Below are 27,183 nucleotides of genomic sequence, written 5' to 3' on the forward strand. Positions count from 1 at the left end.
AAAGGTATATTAATTTCGTTAGATTAAAGTAAATTAGGATAGGCCATTTCTTGAAATTCTGAACACCTATTACAGTGAGTACAGCCTCTGGTAGTGCAAAGTCTGTAATTGATTATGTAATCACTTTAGTACAGTCAAAGCTACAGGCTTGTAACCATTACGGATACTGATTAGCCTCTCGGGTAACAAATTGCAAACTTAGCGCAGAAGGAATTTTCACCCAGTGCCACAAGCTTGGATTGAACCCGGCTCTTTCTGCTGCGAGGGGAAAAAGCTAACCAGTTCGCCCCCCAACATTCTGGACATTAACCACTCAGCAGGCCCGTCTTAAGACCTTTTGGGGCCCTGGGCTAAATTATTTCTTAAGACCTTTGCGACCCCCAACGGTCAGCCTTTGTATGTCCGTTGTCTAAATTCAACTACACAATAATCAAACCAAAACTTTTAATTTTAAAAGTGTAACATAGGTCTACTGAAAATAAGATTTTGGTTTTAGAAATTGTTGGTACCGTATGATACGCGATGTGGCGATGAGTCAAATTATTCGGTGGAGTAGCTAACATGGGTGACACCCGGGGCGGATATCATGATGTACTACTTATTAGTCTCTATTTTGTGTAAGTTTTTATTTTTTTCACGGTCGGGTGTCACCTTCAAATCACGCCCAAGCTACGCCACTGAAATTATTTTAGACGAAACTAAAAGGTACATAATATTGAATGAGTATAAATAATATTTAACTAACTAAACCCTTACCCCTAGAGTAGAGGCTGTATGGCTGGCCTTTCTGGGGGCCCTAAAACTGGCTGGGGCCCCTGGGCTGTAGCCCATTTAGCCCATGCCTTAAGACGGCCCTGCCACTCAGGACTCTTCGAGACAGTAATTTCTCACCCCAATCCATGCAGCTTTTATAAAACTTTCTAGCTTGTACAAAATGATTCGGAGGGTTAGTGAGATCCTCGTCCAATAGTTCTGTAAGAAAAATTCTTAAGTTGAGGTATAACTACAGTGGGCCCGTGTAGAATCTGAACGTACCTTTCAACTTTTCGTTGAGGGTGGTGGTCAGAATTGAGAAGCGGTCGGTGACGTCGTCCACCAGGGACGACCTATTGATCCATTGTTGACAAGAGAATTCGTAAAAATCGTCGCAAGGGTCCAAATTGTGGTTTATTGAGGTCAAGAGGTCGGCGGCTATAGAGACGGGAATGATAGTCAATGTCGAGAACTGTTATACGAATGCTCCTAAGAAATAAACACCTAGGTGCCAATATAATAATAATCAGCTAGGCTAATACCCAAGGGACCACCTTATGCCTAAGTCATCAAGCGACTTTTTAAATCGGGTGGCCGGGTTAAATTGCGTAGGAGGCTAACCACTCTGCCACCCAACTATACCTTAAGTCTATAATTATTTTTCACATAAGTGTGTCAATTAGTCGAAATAATTACTGCGTAGAGTGACGTAGAATGGGAATGTATAAAGTACAGTGGCCATTGTCTACTTTCGCGCTATTTCAAGCTGAACTCTTTTAATTTTCTATTTTAACTTATAAAATTAATATTTAAGTGTAGAACAGCCTCTTCTTTAGTGCTTAAAATAATTTTGACAATTTTAAATTTAAAAGTAATTAAATTATTACGTTTTAATTCGGACCCCTGGAACTAAACAAGTTGGGCAAGCCCCCAAACTACCCTTTAGTTAGGACCTTATATCTCGTTAACTATTAATATTAGAATTATAAAAATAATTTTAGGCACTAGAGGAAGGTTCAGCCTAATAAGAAAAATATAATTCAATTATGTAATTGTTAGAACAAAAACGTTCAGCTTGAACGAAAAAGAGGCTTTTACTGTATTCTTCCCCCTTAAAGCGAGAATAAGCCTCACCAGGGAAGGGAAAACTTACGTCAATATAATAGACGCTTCAATAAAACCTTTTCAGTTGTTGTCCTAGAAGTAGTAATACAGAGATCCAAGACATACTTGTAAAAGCAAATGTTGTATTTTAAATCGTGCTTTGCTTAATATTTCGATATTGAAGGGCTAGTTCAATTTCGCACGCGTTTCACAAGAGAAAAAAATGCGCGCGCGCTATCAATTTTAGCCTTACAAATAAAACTAACATACACACCTGATTTTTTATTTAGTGACTCGCGCATGCGCCAATGGGAGGAAATAAAAAAAGAGCGGCACTTATTGAAGCGCCTATTCCAATTTTCCATCCTGCAGAGAGGTATCTAGAAGCTACCTGAGCAACAAACACAGCACCCCACACAAGGAGAACGCAGCCAGTCAAAAGTTGTGGATTTTCTTGTGTACATCTCTCATTGGTTAGACGCTTAGCATCTGCTGCCGTCGGAAGTGGAAAATTCGGAAATTGTCTCCCTCCCCCGACCCGTAAAACGTTCAGCGTAAAGACTCCTCCAATGAAATTTGTACACAACACTGCGTTAGCGTTCTCCTTGTGTTTGTTGCTCCTAGCTAGAAGTATCCGATCGTTGGGAGATTACGCTCGCGGTAGGATTTCCTACTTCGTTCTAGACTGTAGCGCCACGAGTGAGTAGTGATAGAAGCTTCACCTTCGCTGCTGGGGTTATACTCCCTTTAAGGTCATCGAAGCAGACGGCGAATTTTAATTGCATTGGTAGTCTTGACAACATGTGTTTATTCTATAAGCTGTCTTGGCGACGCATGTTTTTGATACAAAAAAGCGGCGAAAGTTTCTTCTTACATCCCCATTGACGTCATACCCAAAACGATAAGCGCCTCTAGCGAGAAACATACACAAATTATAACCAAATTATCACGCGACTTTCCTACAAATCTCCAAAGATTAGGTCTAATTTCAAAGAAATGATCAAATAATTTTGATCAAGATTGGATCAAGTAATTTCAAAGAAATGATCAAATAATTTTGATCAAGATTGGATCAAGTAATTTCAAAGAAATGATCAAGTATTTTCAAAGAAATGTTCAAATAATTTTGATCAAGATTGGATCAAGTAATTTCAAAGAAATGATCAAATAATTTTGATCAAGATTGGATCAAGTAATTTCAAAGAAATGATCAAGTATTTTCAAAGAAATGTTCAAATAATTTTGATCAAGATTGGATCAAGTAATTTCAAAGAAATGATCAAATAATTTTGATCAAGATTGGATCAAGTAATTTCAAAGAAAGAACCAAGTAATTTTGATCAAGAGTGGATCAATTCATTTCAAAGAAAGGATCAAATAATTTTGATCAAGATTGGCTCAATTCATTTCAAAGAAAGGATCAAATAATTTTGATCAAGATTGGATCAAGTCATTTCAAAGAAATAACCAAATAATCGTGATCAAGATTTGATCAAGTCATATCCAGAAAGAATCTATTAATCTTGATCAAGATTAGATCAAGTCATATCTAGAAGGCATCAAATAATCTTAATAAAGATTGGATCAAGTCATATCCAGAAAATATCATATAATATTGATCAAGATTGGATCATGTCATATCCAGAAAGCATCAAATAATTTGGATCAAGATTGGATCAAGTCATATCCAGAAATTATCAAATAACTTGGATCAAGATTGGATCAAGTCATATCCCGAAATCATTAAATAATTTTGATCAAGATTGGATCAAATAATTTGGATCAAGTCATATCCAGAAATGACCAAAAACCTTGATCAAGATTGGATCAAGTCATATCCAGAAATAACCAAAAATATTGATCAAAATTGGATCAAGTCATATCCAGAAATGATCATATAATCTTGATCAAGATTGGATCAAGTCATATCCATAAATGATCATATAATCTTGATCAAGATTTGATCAAGTCATATCCAGAAAGGATCAAATAATCTTGGTCTTTCGGTAAATATTAAAGACGCGGAAGATTTGGGAACTGACACGCTGGCGTGAGCGAGATTAATAAAATTGTGGCCATACCAATGGAAACGCATTCTTGGTTCTCGCAAATGGCTAGTCCCTCGGCGTCCTCTGAAACGAGAAAGGGTGGGCGTGTGTTGAATGCGAATGGGGAGGGCTAAATTAGAGAGACCAACTTCTCCTTCTTTGGTTCCTCCAGACGCCGACGGTGATGCTGAGAGCGGTGATGACGATGACGGCGCAGAGGGTGAAGACGAACAGAGAGCGCTCTATCCGGGTGCGGTGGTGCCACACTGATCGAGACAACTTCATCGTGTCGATTTCAGTCCTGTTATTCAAAACAAATATTTCAAGCGGAAGGACGTTAAAAAAGGTTTCTTTAGTTCCATTTCCAAGTTTCACATTTCAGGGATGACGCAATTTTTTAGATATTTTACCCAGTGTTGTATGATTTAAATCACGTATTATACTTCAATGTATTTATGATAATGTACAAACGTTGGCACTCTGCCAATGTTAATTCAGAGCAAACTAATATAAATTTAGTTTTTAAATAGTAATTTTTAATTAATATTAGTTTACGTTACCTTTTCACTCAAATTATTAATCAATTTATCAAGAAAACGTAAAAAATCAATAAAATAAAAGGAATAAAAATCCAATTTAAAAAAACAATACCGATTTTCATTGGCCTTTTTAAATTTCCTAAAATTATGCAATTTTTAATTGAACATTTTACGTTATAAGAAGTTGATAGAACTTAATGAGTTATTTAACCTTTCCCCGAATTTTTAGGCATATTTTCGAATTCCTTAACCTTTCCCCGAATTTTTAGGCATATTTTCGAATTCCTTAACCTTTCCCCGAATTTTTAGGCATATTTTCGAATTCCTTAACCTTTCCCCGAATTTTTAGGCATATTTTCGAATTCCTTCACCTTTCCCCGAATTTTTAGGCATATTTTCGAATTCCTTAACCTTTCCCCGAATTTTTAGGCATATTTTCGAATTCCTTCACCTTTCCCCGAATTTTTAGGCATATTTTCGAATTCCTTAACCTTTCCCCGAATTTTTAGGCATATTTTCGAATTCCTTCACCTTTCCCCGAATTTTTAGGAATATTTTCGAATTCCTTCACCTTTCCCCGAATTTTTAGGCATATTTTCGAATTCCTTAACCTTTCCCCGAATTTTTAGGCATATTTTCGAATTCCTTAACCTTTCCCCGAATTTTTAGGCATATTTTCGAATTCCTTAACCTTTCCCCGAATTTTTAGGCATATTTTCGAATTCCTTAACCTTTCCCCGAATTTTTAGGCATATTTTCGAATTCCTTAACCTTTCCCCGAATTTTTAGGCATATTTTCGAATTCCTTCACCTTTCCCCGAATTTTTAGGCATATTTTCGAATTCCTTAACCTTTCCCCGAATTTTTAGGCATATTTTCGAATTCCTTCACCTTTCCCCGAATTTTTAGGCATATTTTCGAATTCCTTAACCTTTCCCCGACGTCTTAGTCATGTTTTCAAATTCCTTAATCTTTCCCCGACGTTTTAGTCATGTTTTCAAATTCCTTAACCTTTCCCTGACGTCTTAGTCATGTTTTCAAATTCCTTAACCTTTCCCTGACTTTTTAGACATATTTTCAAATTCGTATAATTAATTAACCATTGAATTAAATATAGTCAAAACAATTTTTTTTCAGTTTCAAATTCCTCGTGGAACCCTCGATAGAAAAAATAGACGTTATTTTATTTTAACATTTTAGTGCGACGATTGACACTGATTTTCAAAGATCAATTGAGAATCACTGCCATACGTGAAAATGAGTTTAAGTTGTGTAAATAAAATAATAAAACACATTTAATACACTGGAACTAGAGAAGTCAAGAGTCATAGTACTCCTCCTTAATAGCCACAAAATTGTTCAAATATTACCATAAGTCTATAGTATAGTTCCAAAAGTTTGTCACTTTGGAGAAAATATTTTACTGAGAGCTAGTAACAAAGTGACGTCATCGCAAGAGGAAAATCTCCCCCTAGCGAGGCGCTGTCAAAGGCTACACGTGACGCATTAACAAGCAGACGCCAAACGGCGACGAAACCCGTAATGCAGTCTGTCTTGTGAATATCTCTCAGTAAAACTTTTGCATGGGAAGGATAGGAAATGTCACACTTATGTATCAATAATATACACTTGTGGCGTTTCTGAACGCAGCCTCAGTTTAAGTTTGGGTTCTATGTGGTAAGACCTCTAATGGCTTTACCCTTTTCAAATATGTATCGGTTTATCGTCGCAAAATTTTCAAATTGAATAACTGCAAATTTCTGCTCGAATAATTAACGAAAAGAGGGGTCGAAAAGACAAGGCACGGTCCTTTATAGCTACGCTAAGGGATATATAAAACACTACGCTAGAGTATGTAATGCAGTCTGTCTTGTGAATAGCTCTCAGTAAAACTTGCATGTGAAGAATAGGAAGTGTCACACTTATGTAAGAATATTATACACTTATGATATTACTAATTTCACATGTTAGTCGCTGGAAATAGGGTTGGGAAAATGCCCTATTCTGATTGTTCCGACGTGCTATCACGAGGTATGGAAAGGGAAGAACTCGACGAAGAACTACTTGCAATTCTGCATCGGGACAAGAAGAGCTTGTCACAGGGATTTGGGTACATTTGTTCGAATTTCATTCGTCTGAACGTTGGTACAAATGTCCGAATGCCGGAAAACAGGATCGTATGTCCGAAAACGTATTTCATTTGCCCGAAAAATTTATCACAACTTTTGTTGGTGATTTAGTCGTTCAATTTATGTTAACTTTACTGGCGAAAAAAACAACCAATTCCTAATGTTCGAAAAAACGGACAAACGTTTATTCGAACATTAGGAATTGGTTGTTTTTTTTTTAATATTGTTATCCGGACCAAAAAACACCAATAAGAAATACTAATTTAGCGACATAATTCGGACAAGTGATGCTACCGATTCGGACGAATGAAACAAACAAGCTGTCCAATTCGAACAATTGAAACATTTGTTATTTCGGCGGTTCGGACGAATTAAATTCGAACATTTGTTCCACAGTCTGGACGATTGAAATTCGAACAAATGTACCTACCCCGTCACAGGAGGCGCTATTACCAGATGAATAAAAATAAAAGATTTCTGTCCCTTCTATAGTGATTTGCAGGCTATGAAAGACAAAATATATAGTACAGTTGGCGCAAGGATACCTCAGATCATTTCCGGCCAGTCGACCGCGCGTAATTTAAATTTGACCACTTTACGGTCAATTTCAAATTTCGTGAGTTTCATCGTATTTTCGCGCCATCTAGGAACCGAAATTGGAATCTATTTTTTAATTTCATGTTGTCACGAATTTAATTACTGAATACAGCTAAAGAAGGTTCGATAATTGAAGCTCCAAATATTTTAAATAGCCCAAGAGGTTACTATAAAAAGCATGATAAAGGTTTATTGTTAACAAGTAAAGAGAAAAATATAATTTTAAACGTCTATAGCTCATTAAGACAACGTTACCCCCAAGAAAGCGTGGTAACTATTTTAAAAGTAACTGCTGATTTAACTGGCAAGACGTAGAAATAAATTTACAAAAATAAATAATTATACATACTATTTTAAATTTAAGAATGATAGGAATGCCTTATCTTTTAAATTTGCTCGCCACCACAATTATGAAATTAAAAAATAAAGATTCCAATTTCGGTCTCTAGATGGCGCTAAAAGACGACAAAAAGAGCAAAATTCGAATTTGACCGTAAAATGGCCAAATTCAAATTTCGCGCGGTGGAATGACCGGAAACGATCTGAGGCATCCTTCCGCCGATTGTACTATATATTTTGTCTTTCTTAGCCTGCAACTCACTATACCTCCCCCCTTAATTCGACTTTGTTGACACGTTATTCAAGTTACAATGCTTCCATAATCAGGGCAAGATTGTAAACATTTGAAACCGATGCAATTTAAAATAAAGGTAATTTGCGGAAACGTTCCGCGTAATAAGTGGAACATTAAAAAACAACACGTAGAAATTAACCAGTATAAAACCTTGTGGAAAAAGTAGAAGTTACGCTCACAAATTTCGTAACACAGTGGTTATTAAAGAAGTTACCATTGCGAGCCGTAATGGTAAAAGGATTATTTTCATAACATTTCCGCACAAGTGAAGTTGGCCGTGGAAAAAACCGTTCACTCAACCGTGAAATTGAGACAGCCTGCGAGGAAAGTATTTCCTCCTTTTTTCCCCGATGAACTAGCAACCAAGAATTGACCAATTTCTTTGCATCACAACAAAAGCCGCAACAATAACAATCAAAGCGAAGCTCCATTTGTCATTTTCGTATTTTCGTCGCCAAAGCCTGAATTATATTTCAATAGGCGCTTAAATAAAACATCTTCCCAGAAATTGCCAAAAAGCAATATTTCCGACAGCTAGGACTCATAAGTTACTATTTATATAGTGCTTGTTGAAATATTAGAAAGCTGGAAACTTTCTCGAACGTAACATCGGTTTTTTGCTAAGCCTTAACATGCCAAAAAAAGTTACCTGGTTAATAATAATAATCAGCTAGGCTAATACCCAAGGCACCACCTTAGGCCTAAGTCATCAAGCGACTTTTGAAGCCATTAATTCAGGTGGCCGGGTTACAATGTGTAGGAGGGTGGTGGCAAGCCCTGCATGCTACGAGATCGAGCCAACAGCTCCCTACACTAACTATTACCGTTAACCTCGACAAGTTTTTATGGAAGGGGAAACCGAAGAACTCGAGGGAAAACCCCTTAAACCAGTGGGGAGAGAACTTGCAAACTCTACGCAGAAGGAGTTGTTCCGAGTTTTCACCCAGTGCCACAAGCTGGGATCGAACCCGGCTCCTCTTGCTGCGAGGCGAAAGTGCTAACCACTCCGCCACCCCACTTATCTGACGCAAAATTCTCATGAGGACCAAAACGCGTCTCCAATTGGCTTAAATATGACTTTTTGGCTAGCCATTCTAACTGTTTAACCGACCGACCTGAAATAGTTCCTTCCCAGATGAATTTGGAGAGGGGAGTAAAAACCGAGTATCTTTTATTGAAGCGTCCATTCCGCACAAATGGTTACGCGTCTAAATTACGGATTTCAAAAGATTCTTTAAAAATAAGAATTAAAACCTTCCTTACGATATAAGTATTAATTTCCCTATACTGCTAATACTATTTGTTTGAAACATGCAAGCTCACACTATTTTTCAAAATAGATTTCGGTAGAAAAAAATACTTCATTTACAAACTTTCTAAAACTATAGACTAAAAAATGGTTTTATAAATAAGTAATAATTTTTCAGATATACCGTAAGTCTAAAATATTGTTCCATAAGTCTATAATATTGTTCCATAAGTCTATAATATTGTTCCATAAGTCTATAATATTGTTCCATAAGTCTATAATAATGTTCCATAAGTCTAATATTGTTCCATAAGTCTATACTATTGTTCCATAAGTCTAATATTGTTCCATAAGTCTATACTATTGTTCCATAAGTCTATACTATTGTTCCATAAGTCTATACTATTGTTCCATAAGTCTATAATATTGTTCCATAAGTCTAATATTGTTCCATAAGTCTATACTATTGTTCCATAAGTCTATACTATTGTTCCATAAGTCTATACTATTGTTCCATAAGTCTATACTATTGTTCCATAAGTCTAATATTGTTCCATAAGTCTATACTATTGTTCCATAAGTCTATACTATTGTTCCATAAGTCTATAATATTGTTCCATAAGTCTATACTATTGTTCCATAAGTCTATACTATTGTTTCATAAGTCTATAATATTGTTCCATAAGTCTATAATATTGTTTCATAAGTCTATAATATTGTTCCATACGTCTATAATATTGTTCCATACGTCTATAATATTGTTCCATACGTCTATAATATTGTTCTATAAGTCTATAATATTGTTCCATAAGTCTATAATATTGTTTCATAAGTCTATAATATTGTTCCATAAGTCTATAATATTGTTTCATAAGTCTATAATATTGTTCCATAAGTCTATAATATTGTTCCATAAATTTGTCACTTTGGGGAATATTTTACTGAGAGCTAGTAACGGAGTGACGTCATCGCAAGAAAATATCCCCTTGTGAGGCGCTGCCAAAGGCTACGTGTGAAGCGTTAGCAAGCGGACGCAAAACGGCAACCAAACCCGTAATGCAGTCTGTCTTGTGCATAGATCTCAGTAAAACATTTGCATGTGAAGTGTCACACTTATGTAACAATATTATACACTTCGAGCCTGCGAAGGTCCACGTTTCATTATTACGTACTACATGCATACTTCTTTCTTTCGTTAGAGCAATCTTATATACTTCTGATAAAGTTAACAGTTTGTAACCAAACGAAAACTTTGAAGTAGCTTGATGCGAGGGGTTATTCCCTGTTGCAAAATTTTGTACCCCTGATTTCAGATTTCACGTGATTTCACTTTTTATTTAACGTTGTGAAAGCTACTGATTTGAAGTGATTTCAGTGATTTCACTGCTGATTTGTACACATGATTTCAAAAGTGGTTAACCCCTCGGCTTGATGGGTGAGACAAGTATTATGTACTTCTGGTATAACAATAGCGAGAGTTTTCTTTAATAGGTTCGTATACCTCGAGTTTTGAGCCCTATTTGGGGTCGGCGGTCACGGACCAGGGTGTCAACGACTGTTTTAAATCGTGTGTCGTCATGTAAGAGAATCAAGGGAAGTAGAAGTACAAGCCCATCCGGGAGAGTGACGAGGCAAGTTCTGTTCACTAAATATTTGCATTATCACCGTTAACAACTTGGTGATTGGTAGCTATTGTGTACAACACAGGCATCCAGTTTTCAGATAAAACTTCCTTCCTAAACGCCCTATCGCTACGATACAGACTAAACAACGAAAAAATACGTGCAAAAGTACTTAAGATATCGCTTACGATAGAAGTGTCCATTCACGCTAAACAAGTGAAACGTGTAACCAAACCGCGTGGCAACTCAAATATTACAACGGAAATATTGCGAAATTAAATACGACATTTGAGAGATTATTTCTAAAACTATTACAATAAGGGAAATTGTATTTGTTGTTTATAAATAAGCGCAATGAGCTTGAAAATTCCCTACATCTAACCGGTCTTCATTCATATATCGTTAAATTAGCCATAACCCGTTACTAACTCGCCAAATAATAATTAAAATTAAAAATCACTTTTGTTCCAATGCTAAAATACAGGATATTTTCAAGCTCATTGCGCCACCTCTGAATTTTTCTCAATTTATCTGATGAATTATGTTTCATAAATTGGAACAAAATTTAGAGAGTAAGACTTCAACATTTAAGAAATAAATAAAATAAAGACCACCCTAATATTTATATTTACAAGAAGACTAAACGAGGTGGTTATCACCGATTTTGTTGAAACTCGAGGGTTAGGTAGACCTTATGGCAGTATGAAAATTGCCAAAGGGAAAAGTTGCTATGGGCTTTAGTTTTCATATGGCAACCAAAAATGTTCTTGACCTCTCCATTTAAAAAAGCATGGGATTTTCTCGGTTACCAAAATTTAACCAAAATTGATCAATTTTAGCCAAAATCATTGATCAATTTTACCCAAAATAGTTCAAATTCACCTTTTTTGGGTAAGTTTTGAAAATTTAATTTTTTAGAATTTTTAAAGTAAGTACCCTGTGGAACCGAGAAAATCTCATGCTTTTTTAAATGGAGATTTTTTGTTTTGAGAGGTCAAAAACATTTTCGGTTTCCATGGGAAAACTAAATCCCATTGCAAATTTTCCCTTTGGCAATTTTCATACTACCATAAGGTCCACCTAACCCCCGAGTTTCAACAAAATCGGTGATAATCACCTCGGGTAGTCTCCTTGTTAGCTATATTTCTCATTATTATCGCGGTGTTTTTTTATCATTCAGCTTATCTAATGTATATGGAAATAACACGCGTTAAAAGCGTGAACATTTAAAAATAAGCCAAAACTATAAAGCAAATTTTTGTATAATTAGTCAGAGACAAACCTCAATGTCGACCCTTTTATACCGGTACAAACGACGAATTCAAGTTGCAACCGCGCATTCGAAATCCATTCAGGGCGCGGCAACAGTGTCTCCCAAAAAAAACCGCCGCCTGTCCAAAACAACAGCGCAGACCCAAATAAAGTAATTAGAAAAAATTATTCTCGCATAGCGCGAGACAGAGCGGCTTTCCATCGGAGAAGGAAAAGTGAAAAATGTTCGTCTTCGGCCGCGAGCAATTAAAATTAAAGGAAACTGGAGCGTCTTTAGCTTCACAATGTTCTTAATAGTTTCCAAGGAAATTACGTAGTAACAGAAGTATGTCGTGAATCTCTTGAGACGGAAGTTTGCTTATCCCGCTGATTGGAAACATATGGTTTTGATATAAGTATACGTATTCCTACGGAGTGTAAATATTAGGTTTCACTTCGTTACATCAACGATTTGGTGGGAAAATCATGCTGTTCAAAAATACTTCCAGCCTGCGAAGGTACGTGTTACGTATTAAATGTAATATAACCTGAATTTTTTATGTTACCCACGCAAAAATTAATGGTTCCAATATTGTCCGCTTCTTCTTATGGCACTGCTTACAATTGTTAGTGGTTAGTAGCGGATGTAATACTTCAAGTTACTATAACACTGGCATTGAAGGTCAAGCTTTCTTCAAAACTCACTACTACTACTACTACTACTACTACTACTACTTCTACTACTACGTTCTAGACTGTGGCGCCACGAGTGACTAATAAAGGAAGCTTGACTTCCCCTATTGGGATTATACTTCCTTTAAATTGTAGTGGTAAATAACGTGTTGGAAGTTACATCACCTTTAATGATCAACATGGATACTTCGGTCTTAAAAAATATTATAAACTTCTGATAATACCATCTAGAGCAAACTTTACCAGTATACAAGTAGACTTTAGTGTGACTGATGTTTGTATATTAGGTAGAATTGAATGTTGAGGCTGAAACGCAGTTGGTGTGCGGGATGGGTTCCGTGGGCGTAGATGCGCGCTTTTCAACGTAAATTGGCGGAACACTTTTAAGGCTTCAAGTACGAACGAGTCTTATTATTTTACCATCATCATTATGATCATTATTCTCAAAGGATGCATTTCTTGAGACAATTGTACAACCTTATTCGACACGCTGTCCTGGCCATGAAGCGTGCCCTATGGCGCGCGTTTATTTAAACGTAAACAAATTTTAAGTAAATTATAATTTTTTACTTTTTCCTTGTTCACACAATGGAATAGCGTACTTTTTTCGAAAAATATCAATACAAATTTTACATTTAATTTAACCGGAAATTACAAACAGCGCAATTATATTCGTACGGGCATAAGTAACATAATAAAAAAGCTGATTTTTTTTACTACCACCACCAATTCAAGCTTCAACCATGGTTAACATGTTTCTAACTATAATTAGTGACATATTTGATAATTCGACATAAGCTATTATTGTACTTATTCAAATCTAATATATTTTAGCCGGGCACCTTTATGAGATATGAAATTTCCCAAAAGGAGACGTTGCACTACCCATTCGATTTTCCATGACAACTGAAAATTTTTTTGACAACTTAAAACCAAAATAAGCTTTTTCCCTTATTTTACCCAAAAGTCTTACAATTTTACCACAAAAAATTTCCAATTTACTCAAACTTGATGAAATTTACCTAAATGTGGTTCCAAGAATGTATTTATTTATACCTAGGGAGAATGTCTATGTCCAGACGGTTTTTAGCCTTTCTCTCAATCCACCCGTTGGTCCCCCCAGTACGCTCCTCCGCTTAAAATAAAACGAATAGTCCCGGTATTTCATTGGCTGCTTAAAATTTACGTCACCTAACGGGATGGAAATCAAATGCCGGTGACGTTTTGTCTTTCCACCCGCGCGAGACGGGGGAAAGGCGTTCAACGTGCCCGGCGATTGTTGCAACATAATCATTCTTCCTAAATATAAATAAATACATTCTTGGTGGTTCAAATTACCCATTTCGCGATTTCCAAATTAAAAAAAAATTTCGTGGGAAACCGAGAAAATCCCATGCTTCTTTAAATGGAGATTTTTTTTTGTTTTAAGTGGTCAAAAACATTTTCAGTTGTTATGGAAAATCGAATGGGTAGTGCAACGTCTCCTTTTGGGTAATTTCATATCTCATAAAGTTCTAGATTATGCCCGACTTTGAACAAAATCGGCAAAAACACATCAGGTACTCTCCTTGTAAGTATTAGGGGTTTAAAGTTATTTCCACGAATGGGAAAGCGCGTAAAAGGTTATTGCTTTTTGCCCTTCTTTTCTATTGGGCAATGAAAAAGCGTGACCTTTCACCCGCTCTCCCATTGGTGAAAAGAGCTTACACACCCTAGTACTTACATTGTTAGTGGCGCCATCTAATCGCTGGCTGCTCGTATAATTTTCCCTCATTAACTCTATTTCGATACACGACCAAATCTGTCGTTTCAATGTCTCTAGTTCCCCGAACCACCAAGTGCCGCCTCTATCGAGTATCCGGATTTTCTATTTCGCACCATCATTACTCAAATTCACATTGATATTTCGCAATTTGTACGAATAAATTATCGAAAAGAATGAACGGTAGGATGCTGTTATTTAGTAACCATGGATCCAGCGAAAAGCGCTTAGTCATAGTTGAGAAAATACTCGGCGATAAAATCATACTGCAATGTCATTAATTCCGCATTTGGCGAAACAAAAACGGGAAAACTGATTTGCATATTTCATTTTTTAAATAGAACTTAATTTAATGGAAATTATGAAATCAATGGCGGCGCCCAGGTTTTGGCGCGAAACAAAGTCTTTAAAAGTGGACTTGAAATCGTTTTTATCCTTCCGTTCTTGGTCGAATAGTGCTGTATAGTTATTTTAGTGTAATTTTATGTCTATGTTTTGACAACCTTAAATAAATAATTTATAAAATTTTGTCTTTAATTTAATAAAAAGGTCATTTGGCTAACGTGGAGACTACCCGAGGTGATAATCACCGATTTGGTTGAAACTAGGTGGGTATGTACAAACCTTATGGTAACATGCAATTTCACCAAGGGTAAAGTTGCAATGGACATTAATTTCGCCATGGAAACCGAAAATGTTTTTGACAACACAGTCTGTATATTTTCTCATTGCAAATAACATGGGAATCTGAGCACTTCTCCCCCCAGTGAAAATTTTGAAAACCAAAAAAATAGATCAAAATTGATAAATGAAATTAATTTTATGATATTTTGATGAGTTTTGGTCAATTTGATCAAATTTGATAAGAATCGGAAGCGATATATAAAAATAAAAAGGTGTATTTACCAACTAATCGCCAAATCGACGGTAATAAATGAATTTTATCAAAATTAATAAAATAGAATTTAGTTGTTTGAATTTGATCAAAATTAATAATTTTAATTAGAATTATTATTATTATTTTTTACAAGTGCTCAGATTTCCATGTCATTTTCAATGGGAAAATATACATACTGTGTTGTCAAAAACATTTTCGGTAGCCATGGCAAAACTAATGCCCATGGCAACTTTTCCCTTGGTGAAATTTCTTGTAACCATAAGGTCTACCTATACCACCTAGTTTCAACAAAATCGGTGATTATCACCTCGGGTAGTCTCCTCGTAAGATCAAAAAGTAGTATATTTTCGCATCACCTGTTAAAAATATCAAGCCACGTTCACCATCGTTTAATAAGATACAATACACGTTCGGCCCCGTGTTTGTCGAGTAGATTTAACTGAATCCTATAATAACATTACATGTACCTACCTACTTCGCGAGACAGTAGGTGGTTTTTTTTCACTTGTCCGGGGACTTTTTACCCTAAGACGTTTTATTCGCCTGTTCTCGGGGTAAGATTTACCCTGTCCCGAATTTTGTTCGCTTGTTCCAGAGCTCTAAGGTTACACTTTTTAATCCTCCTCGAAAGGAGGTGTAGAGGGCGTAATCTAGCTTTGTCGTCTGCTTATATTTCGTTTCACGAAAACATGACGGGCAAGCTTTTTATAAATAACGTTTAACCTTTAACCTACTCCCATATTACTCCAACTCGTTTTTTTTCGTCAAGACAGAATTGAAGTAAAATGACGTCATATGGCTACACTTTTTAACCTGCTCAAAAAACCCAGAACCACATAATAGCTACTTTTCAACACATAGTAGTGGCGCAGATTATAACGTAATTGAAAAGTGTAAACTTACCCCTGTTTGTCATCTTTTGACGCGCATTTGGAATTCGATTTCCAATCGGGCATTCCATTTACGAGCAAAGTTTCTTTTTGTAATTTGTGGTTCTCAGTTTCCACAGAGTACTTATCGGTATTGGTCGGTGGGCGCAAAATTAGAGGACCCGTTTTAATGGGCGCTCGAGAATCCAGGGATGATGGCACCGGCACGTTAGAAACCGGAGAGGTCGCCCACGAAACAGGCAGTGACTGTGGCGAATCGGGCTGGTAATCCGGTAAATCCGGTAGGTAATTGGGAGACAAGGGCGAGAAATCCGATGAAACGGGTAGGGACTCTGGTGAACTAAGTATCACGTTATCCGACACGACCAGGGACTCTGGTGAATTGGGTAGCGCATTATCCGACACGAGCAGGGACTCTGGTGAATTGAGTAGAGCATTATCCGAAACGAGCAGGGACTCTGGTGAATTGGGTAGCGCATTATCCGAAACGAGCAGGGACTCTGGTGAATTGGGTAACGCATTATCCGACACCAGCAGGGACTCTGGTGAATCCGGTAACGCATTCTCTGACACGACCAGGTACTCTGGTGAATCTGGTAACGCATTCTCCGACACGAGCAGGGAATCTGGAAAATCCGGTAACGCATTATCCGACACGAGCAGAGAATCTGGAATATCCGGTAACGCATTATCCGACACGAGCAGAGAATCTGGAATATCCGGTAACGAATTATCCGACACGAGCAGGGACTCTAGCGAATCCGGTTGAACCACAACAGACTGTTGGAGAGAAGTCGCGTTCATTTCCAGTTTAACCGGAACTGAATGCGGTCCATTTTTAAGCGAATCAATAGGACCACAAACCCGCGTTACTCCCGCCACGTCAGCCATAATAAAAACCAATCTAGTGAGAGCCAAGCCAAAAACGCGCTAAAACCGGCTTAGCAATCTATTTTGCGAGACTTCAACATACATGTAGATATAAAATACGGTTTTCAATTGATTGTTAAAAATAAACAGAACGCAAATGATTCTGGTGAAGGCGTACTTCTAGCCTACTTCCCCGTAAATGATTGGGAAAGTTGTAAAAATTCGTTAATCAGGAATATAGAAGCGAATTTCATTCCTTTAATGGCGAAAGTGAGCTTTCCTCCAGTGTCGATGCCGACACACGCGTCTCCGGCCCAAAAATCGTACTTCCTTTATGGGACGATAACGGCACGCTTTTTGACTTTCGACGAAAGTTTTTCCTTCCTTAAATTCCGAACCCTTCTTCGAGATACCCAACCAGGCGTGACCAGCGGGGGGGTGACGCTGACCCATTCCCAAAAGGATGGCCCGGGGAAGCGGCACGCCAGTCACAATCGAAAGTAGCATTATCGAATCACTGTGGCGTGTCTGCCCGGTCGTTTGGATCAACACCCACCGCGATACGAATTGCGTCTTTACCTAACAATTGCCTAAAGCGCGCTACCGTGGTCGAAAGAGAAAGTACACACTCGAACGAGGAAAAAGGTGGTTTAACCTTGTCTCAGCAACCTTGGTCGCGATTTCGCTGTAAACGTTAGCGTGTTTAGGACTACCTGAACGAGGAAAAGCTACTTAAGACTAAGAGGTCAAACACTTGCAAATTTCGTCTAAGGGATTTGAAACCTGAAGGTGCTTTTTCGAGATCTGAAACTGATTTTGAGATTTTAAAGTTTGATTTAAAGTGTTGGTTGCACGAAATTTTAGCTATGGCTAATTAATGATTCATTAGAAAGAGCAAACATTTTATAGCGAGTACAGAAAATTTCATCAAAATCGGTTAAGCGGTCTTTGAATTATTATAAAAAGAAGTCGAAATGGTGGAAATCAAGTTTTTCGGCGAATTTCCAGACTTCTAAAATTCTTCTCGGCACCCATGACGTCAGAAAATGCGAAGCGTATCATTGGCTAATTGTCTGTAATACATTTCTTTACATCTGGGATTAAAAGCGGGTTGATTTAACCCAAAGGAAAAAGTCCCACGCAGTAGTAATTGAAATAGGCATACACAAGCCTACGTAGCAGAAAAACGATATGAAACCGAAGGCTCCTTGTAAATTCTTCTTAAAACGTCGGGTCGCGCGCGCGTAAAAATAACATTTTTTATTTCGATAATAAGCCTAATATTATTATTAAAAACCTCTGGTTTGAAAACTTCTACAAGTAAACAGAATCCCTCCACTTCAATTCCTTCTACTCGGGGAAAGGAGAGAAATTCGCCGAAAATTTCAGGATTTTGGGGAGCGAAAAAGGTCAGTTTCGGACTCAAAGTAAATACACTTAGGCTTGTAAATTTGTTTCGACAATGACATTTTTTGGAAAGGGAACGTCCTGGGCTTCAAAACAAGCCCACACTCATTCGTTTTTATTACTATCGATTTTTCGTGCAACCCAACACTTTAAACTTTTGATTTTACGGTGTACGGTATTTTAAGGAATGTTCAAGCCATAAAAACATGCTGGGTTAACGGTCATAGCATAAGTTTATAATATTGTTCCATAAGTTTGTCACTTTGGGGAATATTTTACTGAGAGCTATTAACGGAGTGACGTCATCACCAGAAGAAAATCTCCCCCTGGCGAGGCGCTATCAAAGGCTACTTGTGACGCGTTGGCAAGCGGACGCCAAAAGGGGACGAAGCCCTAATGCAGTCTGCCTCGCGAAAAGCTCTCAGTGTCACACTTATGTAACAATATTATACACTTGGTAATAGTAAGTGTATACGGCCTACACTTACAGTAACTATTACCAACTGTGTAGGGATTTGTTGGCTGTTAGCTCGGCCGCCGGTAATTGGCTCCACTATAGTTGACTTGGCATAGCTGATTATTATTATTATTATATAAGAATACACTTGTTGGTGGCCTAATGATTTTCATTGAAACGGGCGTGGTTTACAGTCAAGATTTTAATTCGCGACGGACAGCCAATGATTTTGAAAATACACGCGACATCTTACAGCCGCACGGTACCAATGGACTATATGGATCCTTAGGCCTTCCAAGTGTATACATTAATCGTTTGGTATATAGACTTAAGTTTTTACGTACCAGTTATCAGATTCTATATTTATGGGCGCTAATTCGGTGTCCACATAAACGGGGTGATAACCGAAAAACATCCTAAAAAATCTACCTGGGGACACGTATTTCAAAACGACCTAGTCAGGCTTTGGAGACTTCGGAAATATTTTTCTAATGAAATATTAATTTCGTGTTTCTTTCAAGTTTAACAATAGACAATAGGTACCCCGCGGTTACCATAAAAACCTTTGTCTACCTTAATCAACATTCTCCGTATCGTTTCAACGCGTACAGAGATGCCAAGGTCTAACGCGACTCGATGTTGACTTACAACTTATACCTAGGACTGAGGTTGTTTAACAATGTAACTAATCTTTTGGAACGTTCACATGTCCTACCTAATTGAAGTTGATGATTCCTGGCCGGTGACGTACGACTTAGACACTTCGGACCATAGTTCAGATTTCAGCAATGGTTTTTTCATGTCGAATTCCTCGCTCATATCAGACGAGGTTTGTTCTATTTTCGCTCTATAAATGGCTGGAGCCAATTCTTTAATCGGAACCTTAATTACCGCCGATTTTAGTGACTTTAACGGCCATTTTCTATAACGACCAACAAGTGAATCGTCACGCAAAAGTGTGGACCTCGACAAGGCTTATACGAAATAGACGACAGTATCCGTACATATTATCCCCGTCGGAACACCAAAACTACGACAGGGTTTTCGGGCGAGTTTTTATTCGCAGCTGCGTCGCTGTTGTTTGAGCGAAAGCTTGACACTCGTACACTGTCACAACATTTACTACATTATTATTACCGTAAAACTCGCGATAGTTAACAGTCAGTCAGTGAAAAAAGACGACATGTGTACGCGATTCTCCAACACGAATCTCAGTCAAACTGGGATTCTTGGAGTTAGCGCTTTTCTGGGACAGTGGCGGAAATTAGAAGTGCCGTATATACGAGTAGATTAATTATCACAGGTGAAAATAGGCAGATACTCTTCCCCCGTTCTTGGATTTCGATCCATTGTATCTGGTGTAGTCGTTTAACGTCATTTTACTACAATTCTGTCATCGCGAATAGTTAGCGTTGGTATAACAAAAATAAAAAATTGAAACATACATTGTATATTACTTTTTAATGCTTTTTATTCTAGACTAGTCTAGAGGTTTAGTTTTACTTTAGGATTCGACCAAATGATTCGAAAATGCCGATTTTAATTACCGAACAATATTATGCTAATCATCTAATTAAAACTGTTTTTTTTCTTTTTTCCGAAAATACGGAAATTTTTCCGACTTACAACTTAACTTTTTTCTCTAAATGAAACCATTCACCTGCCATTAGAGCAACTCCAAACACGACTTTTAGCAGACAGCTTTAAGCGTAGACCTAATCCAATTACTCCTCTTTACAGCCTAAATTGCATCTGCCCTTTGCCAAAGGTGTACATAGGAATAGGAGAAAATCATTCGAAACATAATACCATAAGTCTATAACTATAGAAATATGGTAATACGATTTTAGGTAATTATAGGAAATATAATCCGCAACTCGTGTTTTTAAGGAAGAAGCCAACAATTTGAGCGTTTTCAAAGATTTTGGGAAGTCAAACTCGAGGTCATTCTACCCTCCCAAGACCCATCTACTTACAGGTAATACGAGGAACCGGCCCTGGAGCTCATGATGTCAGTGCGAGACAAACGGACAAGAGAAATTAAGAAAAGACTAACGCAATCGTACCATGCTTTCTTGGAGATATCGAAACGGAAAAGGTGTACTGTCTCGAACGTCACAGATTCACGTACGCGATAGACTATTCAGATCTTTTTCTGGGAAGTCGAACAAAGGAGAACGATACAGTATAACACCAACCTCGGTTCAACTTGAAATACCTTAGGCGAGTATCGGCTCTGTCATCCCGCGAAACATTTCAACCCATACACTAATAAGCGGATCCCGAACACATACTTCACTAATTAACAAATGACACAAAAACTCGCGAGCTGACACGACGACGGGTGACAAAGCAGTTGGAAGGTCAGTCCCCGTACTCGATCGACAGGGTAAAGACTGCGTACGCCTATTAGCTATCGCGGAGTGATACGCGAAAGCAGTAGCTATCGGCTGGGTCAAGTGACGGGGATGACTGTCCGTGTATTTTTGGGCGCAGACACGTACAATATACAAGAATAGCTACCTTGTAGCGCGTTCCTTAAGCGACCGAAACTTAAATGGCAAACTGGAAATGCAAAGTCACGTTTTTATTTCTTCTCGTGTAGAGATCGCGGCTGATATTTAACACAATATAATCGCGTGAAATTACAAATAAAATGAGAGAATGAAAAATGTCGCGAACACCTCGACGACGCGATAGCTGGATGGATATCCAGGATTGCGTTCAATTGTTGTCTCCTTTTTTTGTCAACGTACATTTTATACGCGAAACCATTTTGTAACGTGACACTTTTTGACATTATTCTTCGGCGTCACCTTTTCATAATCAACAGCCATACGTTGCAGTTTCGACTGGAAGTTAGGCCATAGACAAAAGAGATGCCACCGGAAGAAGTGTTTTAATTCAAAGTCGAAAACCGCGCCTATACTAAATTACGCGTTTCGAACTGTATTTTTATAGGGTGCCGATTTTTACGTCAATGCTTCCCGTTTTTACTTTTAAAAAGACCCCTTCAACCGGTTTTATTTCAAACACCTTATCAAAAAATAACCCGTTGAAAAACAAACAGTAGGGAGATTTAGAACGTGGGCCAAAGTGGAATCCAAGCGTAAGTAACCTAACAAACTTAAGTATGACACATGCTATTTCTCCAACGTTATTTATTTTAACATAAGTAACATAATACCCCTAAGTATGACATTAAGAATTTTTTTTACTACATCGTTTCTTTACAATGACGCAAAAAAAAATCCTAAAAAGCGGCACTCGGTAGCGGGGCCATGAACTAATCTAACCCAGCTTCCGGTAATGTGATATTTCGGGAATTAGGCACGCGATTTTGAATACCGCCATTTTTAGGCTTAATGCGTGTTCAGCCGCATTAAAGGGGCTCGAAAGGTCGGTGGCAAAAAAAAAAGAAAATTGAGCATGCTTTTCATTCCCCCCAACTCCTCACTCGGCCTTGGCAGAAGCGGGCAGAGTCAACCGTAAATTTCGCACTTTACTGACTTTACACACATTTTGCTACCGAACTTTGGAGCCCCTTTAATTTCGTTTTCGCGGGGCCATGAACTAATCTAACTCAACTTCCGGTATCGTGATATTCCAAGAAATGGCGTGCGATTTTGATTACCACCATTTTTAGGCTTAATGCGTATTTAGCAGCACTAATTTCGTTTTCGCCACGTGCTCGTAGGCAGTGGCGTAGCCAGAACTTCGTCAAGGGGGGGGGGTCGAAGTATGTGAATGTTAAGAGGGGGTTGAGAAGGGGGTGAAAATTTTGTACAGTCAAAGGTAGGCCCAAGAGGGGTCTGGACCGAACCCCCCCCTTGTCTACGCCACTGTTCGTAGGCGACACTATGGTTACGCAACAGATGAAATTTGTTTGGAGTACTATATGATTGGCTGAATTTTAACCCTGATTCCTTTTGGATGACCAATAGCAAAATTAAAATCAAAAAGAGTGTTAAACTTTTGGGTTACAGAGTTGCTAGTCGTTTTATTGATTTATCTTTGGTGAAGAAAGGATGTAATAAGAAAAAATGCAGGAGCAAGGCTTCAAGTGTCATGCTTAAGGTTATTATGTTACTTATAATATTAATGATAGTCTGTTTTGCCAAAGACTTTATTAATTATAACGTGATTAAAGACTGTCAAATCTCGGCCCCCGACTATTTTGATACAACACCCAAGGCCTAATGAAAATTTAAGCGCTTACAAAAGTAAAAATTAAATTTACTTTAAAAATAATTGCTGAATTGTTGATTCGCTTCTAAAGGCAGAAAATTTCCTAATTTGAAAACCTAAACGCGTTTCGTTCGTATTTATCGCCGTCAAACTAACCTGGTATAGATCGTTCAGTGTCATACTTCCTCTAATATGTTACTTATGATCCAAGCGATATTTCTACACTCTAAACCTTTCTTCTATAATATCAATTTAGGAAATATAAAAATTGGCACACAAAAAGTTAAAATTAAACGTAGGCCCTCTTTAAATTTAGTAATATCATAAGTAACATAACAAAGTAAGTATGACACTGATAGATTTTTCCGTTGGCAAATTTACTGCCAGGTGATGGTGATAAATACGCCTTTCGAAATGAAGTGGATGTTATAATAATTAATTTTATTTTCCGGTTCAATAATTTATCATTATTATGCCACAGTAAACGTTATTTTACTGTTGAAATTTCCTATAAGTTTTGGCCGATCCTGAAAATAGGCACTCCTTAGCTACGTAATTCTTTATATGGCCATTAGCGAAAAGTATATAAAAATTGTCATACTTAAATAACGAATATGTTACTTATACTAACAGTGAATACTAGAAATACGTCAGAGGTACTTCCGTATGCTTTAACCTTGGCTGATGGCTATTTAAAAGGGACTACTTGTTTCAACCAACTTCTTACGAGTTTCACTTTTCTTTGGGGGGAAATAACCTTAAATTCCGGATCACATTCATTTTTTGGATGTTTAGTCACGAAATATTGCGTATAATTTGAAAAAGGAACCTTATTAAAATTGAAAATAAAAGTGATACTTACCTCAAGTAGCATTTCCAAAAGTTGAAAAGCTCATTCGAATGACCGTTTTCCGCCATATTTTCTCTAATTTTAGCCCCTTTTAAAATTGTTGGCATCCTCCGAAATGAGGGCATCCCGATTACGCGGGCTCATTTTCAAAATATTTATATTATAACCAAGAGCGCCATTGTGAAAGAAAGTTAACAGAAAAATAATCATTTTCATTACTAAAACAGATACCAATTTCCACGCGTAATTACTTAAATATACGAAATTTCGTTTTTTTTTTGTTGTTCAGGGCTGCCACCATTTTTTCGGATTCAAATTCCCTGACCTTAAAGAAAGAAGTTAAATTTATATTTTATCGCTATCAGAGGTTAATTAATATATTCAAATTATAAACTTATTTCATTATTCACAATGCGGGTTATGTTTTAACTAATAAAAGTTTCATTGTTATGTTTAAAAATTACTAGAATGTTAAAGCTACTAAATAACAATTTTATATTAAATTATAATTTAAATTAAATATTATATTATATTTAATTAAATATATTATAATGTAATTAATTTAAATTAAATTGATTAAATATATTATATTACATTATTAAACTAAATTAAATACATTATATTATAATTATATTAAATTAAATAATTTAATATAATTATTAAACTAAATTGATCAAATACGTTATATTATATTAAACTAAATTGATTAAATATATTTTATTATTAAACTAAATTGATTAAATATATTATATTAAACTAAATTGACAAAATATATTATATTATTAAACTAAATTGATTAAATATATTATATTATTAAACTAAATTGATTAAATATTATATTATTAAACTAAATTGATTAAATATATTATATTATTAAACTAATTAAATATTATATAGTAATCATAAAATTTTAAAGATTAATTTAAATTCTGATTTTTAAATCAATTTTCAAATTCCCCGACCTATGACAACCCTGTTATTTTATGACACCAAATAATTAAATAAAAACAAGCCAGAACTAAAGCCTAATTACACAATTTTCTGAAAGCGGTAAAGTTCATAACAAACTCAAAATATAAAATATAAAATGTTTTTCCAATTTACAGTTTGGCATCTTATGACCTTTGGCTTCGATATAAGCTCATTTACAAACAAAGTAGAAATAGATGTAAACTATCAACTGTTTGAAAACCAAATTTAATGGGTTTAATATAATTTACAAGCTTTTATAAACAATTAAAACTAAACTTATCGATTAACTCTAGCGTGGATTTTCATTGTAACTTGTTGCAATATTTAAAAAATTGCGGGAATAGGTAAAATATGGCAAATTATTTTTTTCAATTAAGAATATTTGAACAAAGTAGTGAGCTTAACTTCTATTTAATACGATTCAAGCCTACAGAATGGAATTTCACCCAAAAATATATATCTAGGACTAGGGATTATTTTATATTACAATTACACTACTAGAGAGTATTTTCCAACCATTTTAATTTTTAGAGCTAAGTTAATTTACCGGCGTCTTTGGTATTATGGCCACTGGCTAACTGCCTAACATTGTCCAATATCATTTTGGTGCCTTTAAGTATGACGCCTTGTAGGCAATATTGTATTATTAAAGCTCCAAATCCACGATACAAGCCAGAAGCTCCTTCCTCGGCTACAATTGTTTGAAAACAATCGAGAGGGCCATCATAACGGCTTACAATTGGAGTTACCGCTAGTCCCGTATCCAGATCATCTATTATGGACCTAGTACCTTGCAAATACAACCGGTGAATAACAGTCTCTAGAGGGTATAATATTACATCAGCTACTAAGCTACCCACAAACCCTGACATAACTTCGATTAAAAGTCTGTCTGTTTGGCTTATGCATGCATTTTCCTTCAGTTTATCCGTCACGCCCCTTTTCCTTAAAAGTCTTAAACGTAGATACCAAACGGCAACAGAATGAACGATGGCCGATATTGTGTAGCTCATGACACCGTGAACCACAGTAGGAGCTAACAGAACCCAAATGGGTTGGAGTCGGCTGGTTCTAGGTTTACCCCATTGAATTATGCGGAAAAAACCTTCCTTCACACAGTCAATCAATCCGGGTTTCTCACTGGCAATATCACTTTGAACAGTCTCGACCAGACTTGAGCATAGGAATGGAGTTACAAGCGTAAAAGTTATACATTTCAGGGCTAAATGTTGGGCTAAGTGTTTAATATGGCTATAGATTTGGACTTCTTTAGGAAAGTTGGTAAAATCTGACACAGCTGTTTCAGTGGCCAAGGCTATTCCATGTACGATAAAAACACTTCCTGCCCCTTTCCATAAAGTACCAAATCCTTGACGGCCAATAAGCTTTCCAGTAATGGGAAGTAACGTAAAAGGAGTAAGGTGATACTTTGCGGCTGCCTTGTTAACTTGACATTGCCTTCGAAGTACAATACATGGATGAGATAGTAAGTGTTCCAGTAAAAGGGTCGAAATTCCAACACTAATGCTAGCGAATCTTTGAAGTTGTTCGACATTAACGGGCGTAGGTTGTTGCGTTTGCGGTCTGTTCATATTTATGGGCGTACTAGCACCGCTAGTATTGACACTGTTGGTGTTCGAACCATCCGCAAGCCTTGGCCCGTGTCTCGGGCTCGAAGTTGGAGTTACATTGGCGCTCCCGTACGAAATTTTATCCAGTCCGTAATCGTTCAAATTGTAGCTCTTTTCCGACATAACGTTTTGAATTATTTTTTTAATGAAATCTTCGATTATTTGTTTAATAAACAAAGCATTACCTACAAAAAATTATTGACCGGTAATTTCCTTGTAACCTTTGGTATTCTGGAATCACCTGTGACCTGTCGCATATTCCTTACCCGTCGTCTGCTTAAGGTACCGTATTTTATTATACATCGAGGCAGTGTCGCCATCTAAGCTCACCTTTTTCAAATTTCTACATTTGGCGGTAATTTTAATTTTCAAATTTACCTTATTTAATTTTCGTTACAAGCACACTTGCCAATTATAAACCGTAACATTTTTACCTATAGAATAATTTTGACTGAAACGAAAAAACGGCACCCCATTCCAACATCCACGATCATTTAGAAAAAATACTAAATTTGGCGTAAACAGTCCATTTCCGTTTCCCAAGAGATCTAATTTATAAACACTTTTGTTTCTCCTGGTAGAAAATTTAAAAAGAAATGGCGCAAACTGTAAAATTCTTCTGAACTAAATTCTCGTAAA

General features: G+C 36.8%; 2 protein-coding genes and 1 long non-coding RNA gene across 4 annotated transcripts in view; 1 reads left to right on the plus strand and 2 right to left on the minus strand.

Moving 5' to 3' along the window:
• LOC149925956 (neprilysin-2-like) overlaps nt 1–17,060 on the minus strand; it is a 35,513-nt gene extending 18,453 nt beyond the window's left edge. Inside the window, exons 1-5 of the mRNA XM_090161830.1 lie at nt 16,183–17,060; nt 4,055–4,206; nt 3,939–3,989; nt 1,036–1,191; nt 892–972 (exon numbers count right to left, since the gene is read on the minus strand). Of these exons, the coding sequence (XP_090017956.1) occupies nt 892–972; nt 1,036–1,191; nt 3,939–3,989; nt 4,055–4,206; nt 16,183–17,060 (1,318 nt within the window). The remainder of the gene's footprint in view (nt 1–891; nt 973–1,035; nt 1,192–3,938; nt 3,990–4,054; nt 4,207–16,182) is intronic.
• A 1,273-nt stretch (nt 17,061–18,333) lies between these two features.
• Nucleotides 18,334–20,324, plus strand: LOC149925957 (uncharacterized). The gene is made up of 3 exons (XR_016476995.1): nt 18,334–18,448; nt 19,515–19,732; nt 19,807–20,324. It is a non-coding gene; the product is annotated as an uncharacterized LOC149925957 (long non-coding RNA).
• Nucleotides 20,325–25,163: 4,839 nt separating this feature from the next.
• Slc25A46a (Solute carrier family 25 member 46a) lies at nt 25,164–26,825 on the minus strand. 2 transcript variants are annotated; one of them, XM_090161119.1, is made up of 2 exons: nt 26,734–26,821; nt 25,164–26,655 (listed from the first exon to the last, which is right to left on the minus strand). In XM_090161119.1, exon 2 carries the CDS (start codon nt 26,503–26,505, stop codon nt 25,447–25,449), a length of 1,059 nt encoding a protein of 352 aa, XP_090017245.1. In that variant the 5' UTR covers nt 26,506–26,655; nt 26,734–26,821; the 3' UTR covers nt 25,164–25,446. The 2 variants fall into 2 exon arrangements, with proteins under 2 accessions (XP_090017245.1, XP_090017244.1); XM_090161118.1 differs by having other exon boundaries at nt 25,164–26,825.
• Nucleotides 26,826–27,183: the final 358 nt, after the last annotated feature.

Source organism: Leiobunum rupestre, chromosome 10 (assembly GCF_980474605.1).
Source record: "Leiobunum rupestre chromosome 10, qqLeiRupe1.1.hap1, whole genome shotgun sequence".
NCBI lineage: Eukaryota > Metazoa > Arthropoda > Arachnida > Opiliones > Sclerosomatidae > Leiobunum > Leiobunum rupestre.

What these genes read in the sequence shown, in the direction of transcription:
- Slc25A46a (XM_090161118.1), bottom strand. Translation starts at nt 26,667, where the DNA reads ATGTCGGAAAAGAGCTACAATTTGAACGATTACGGACTGGATAAAATT.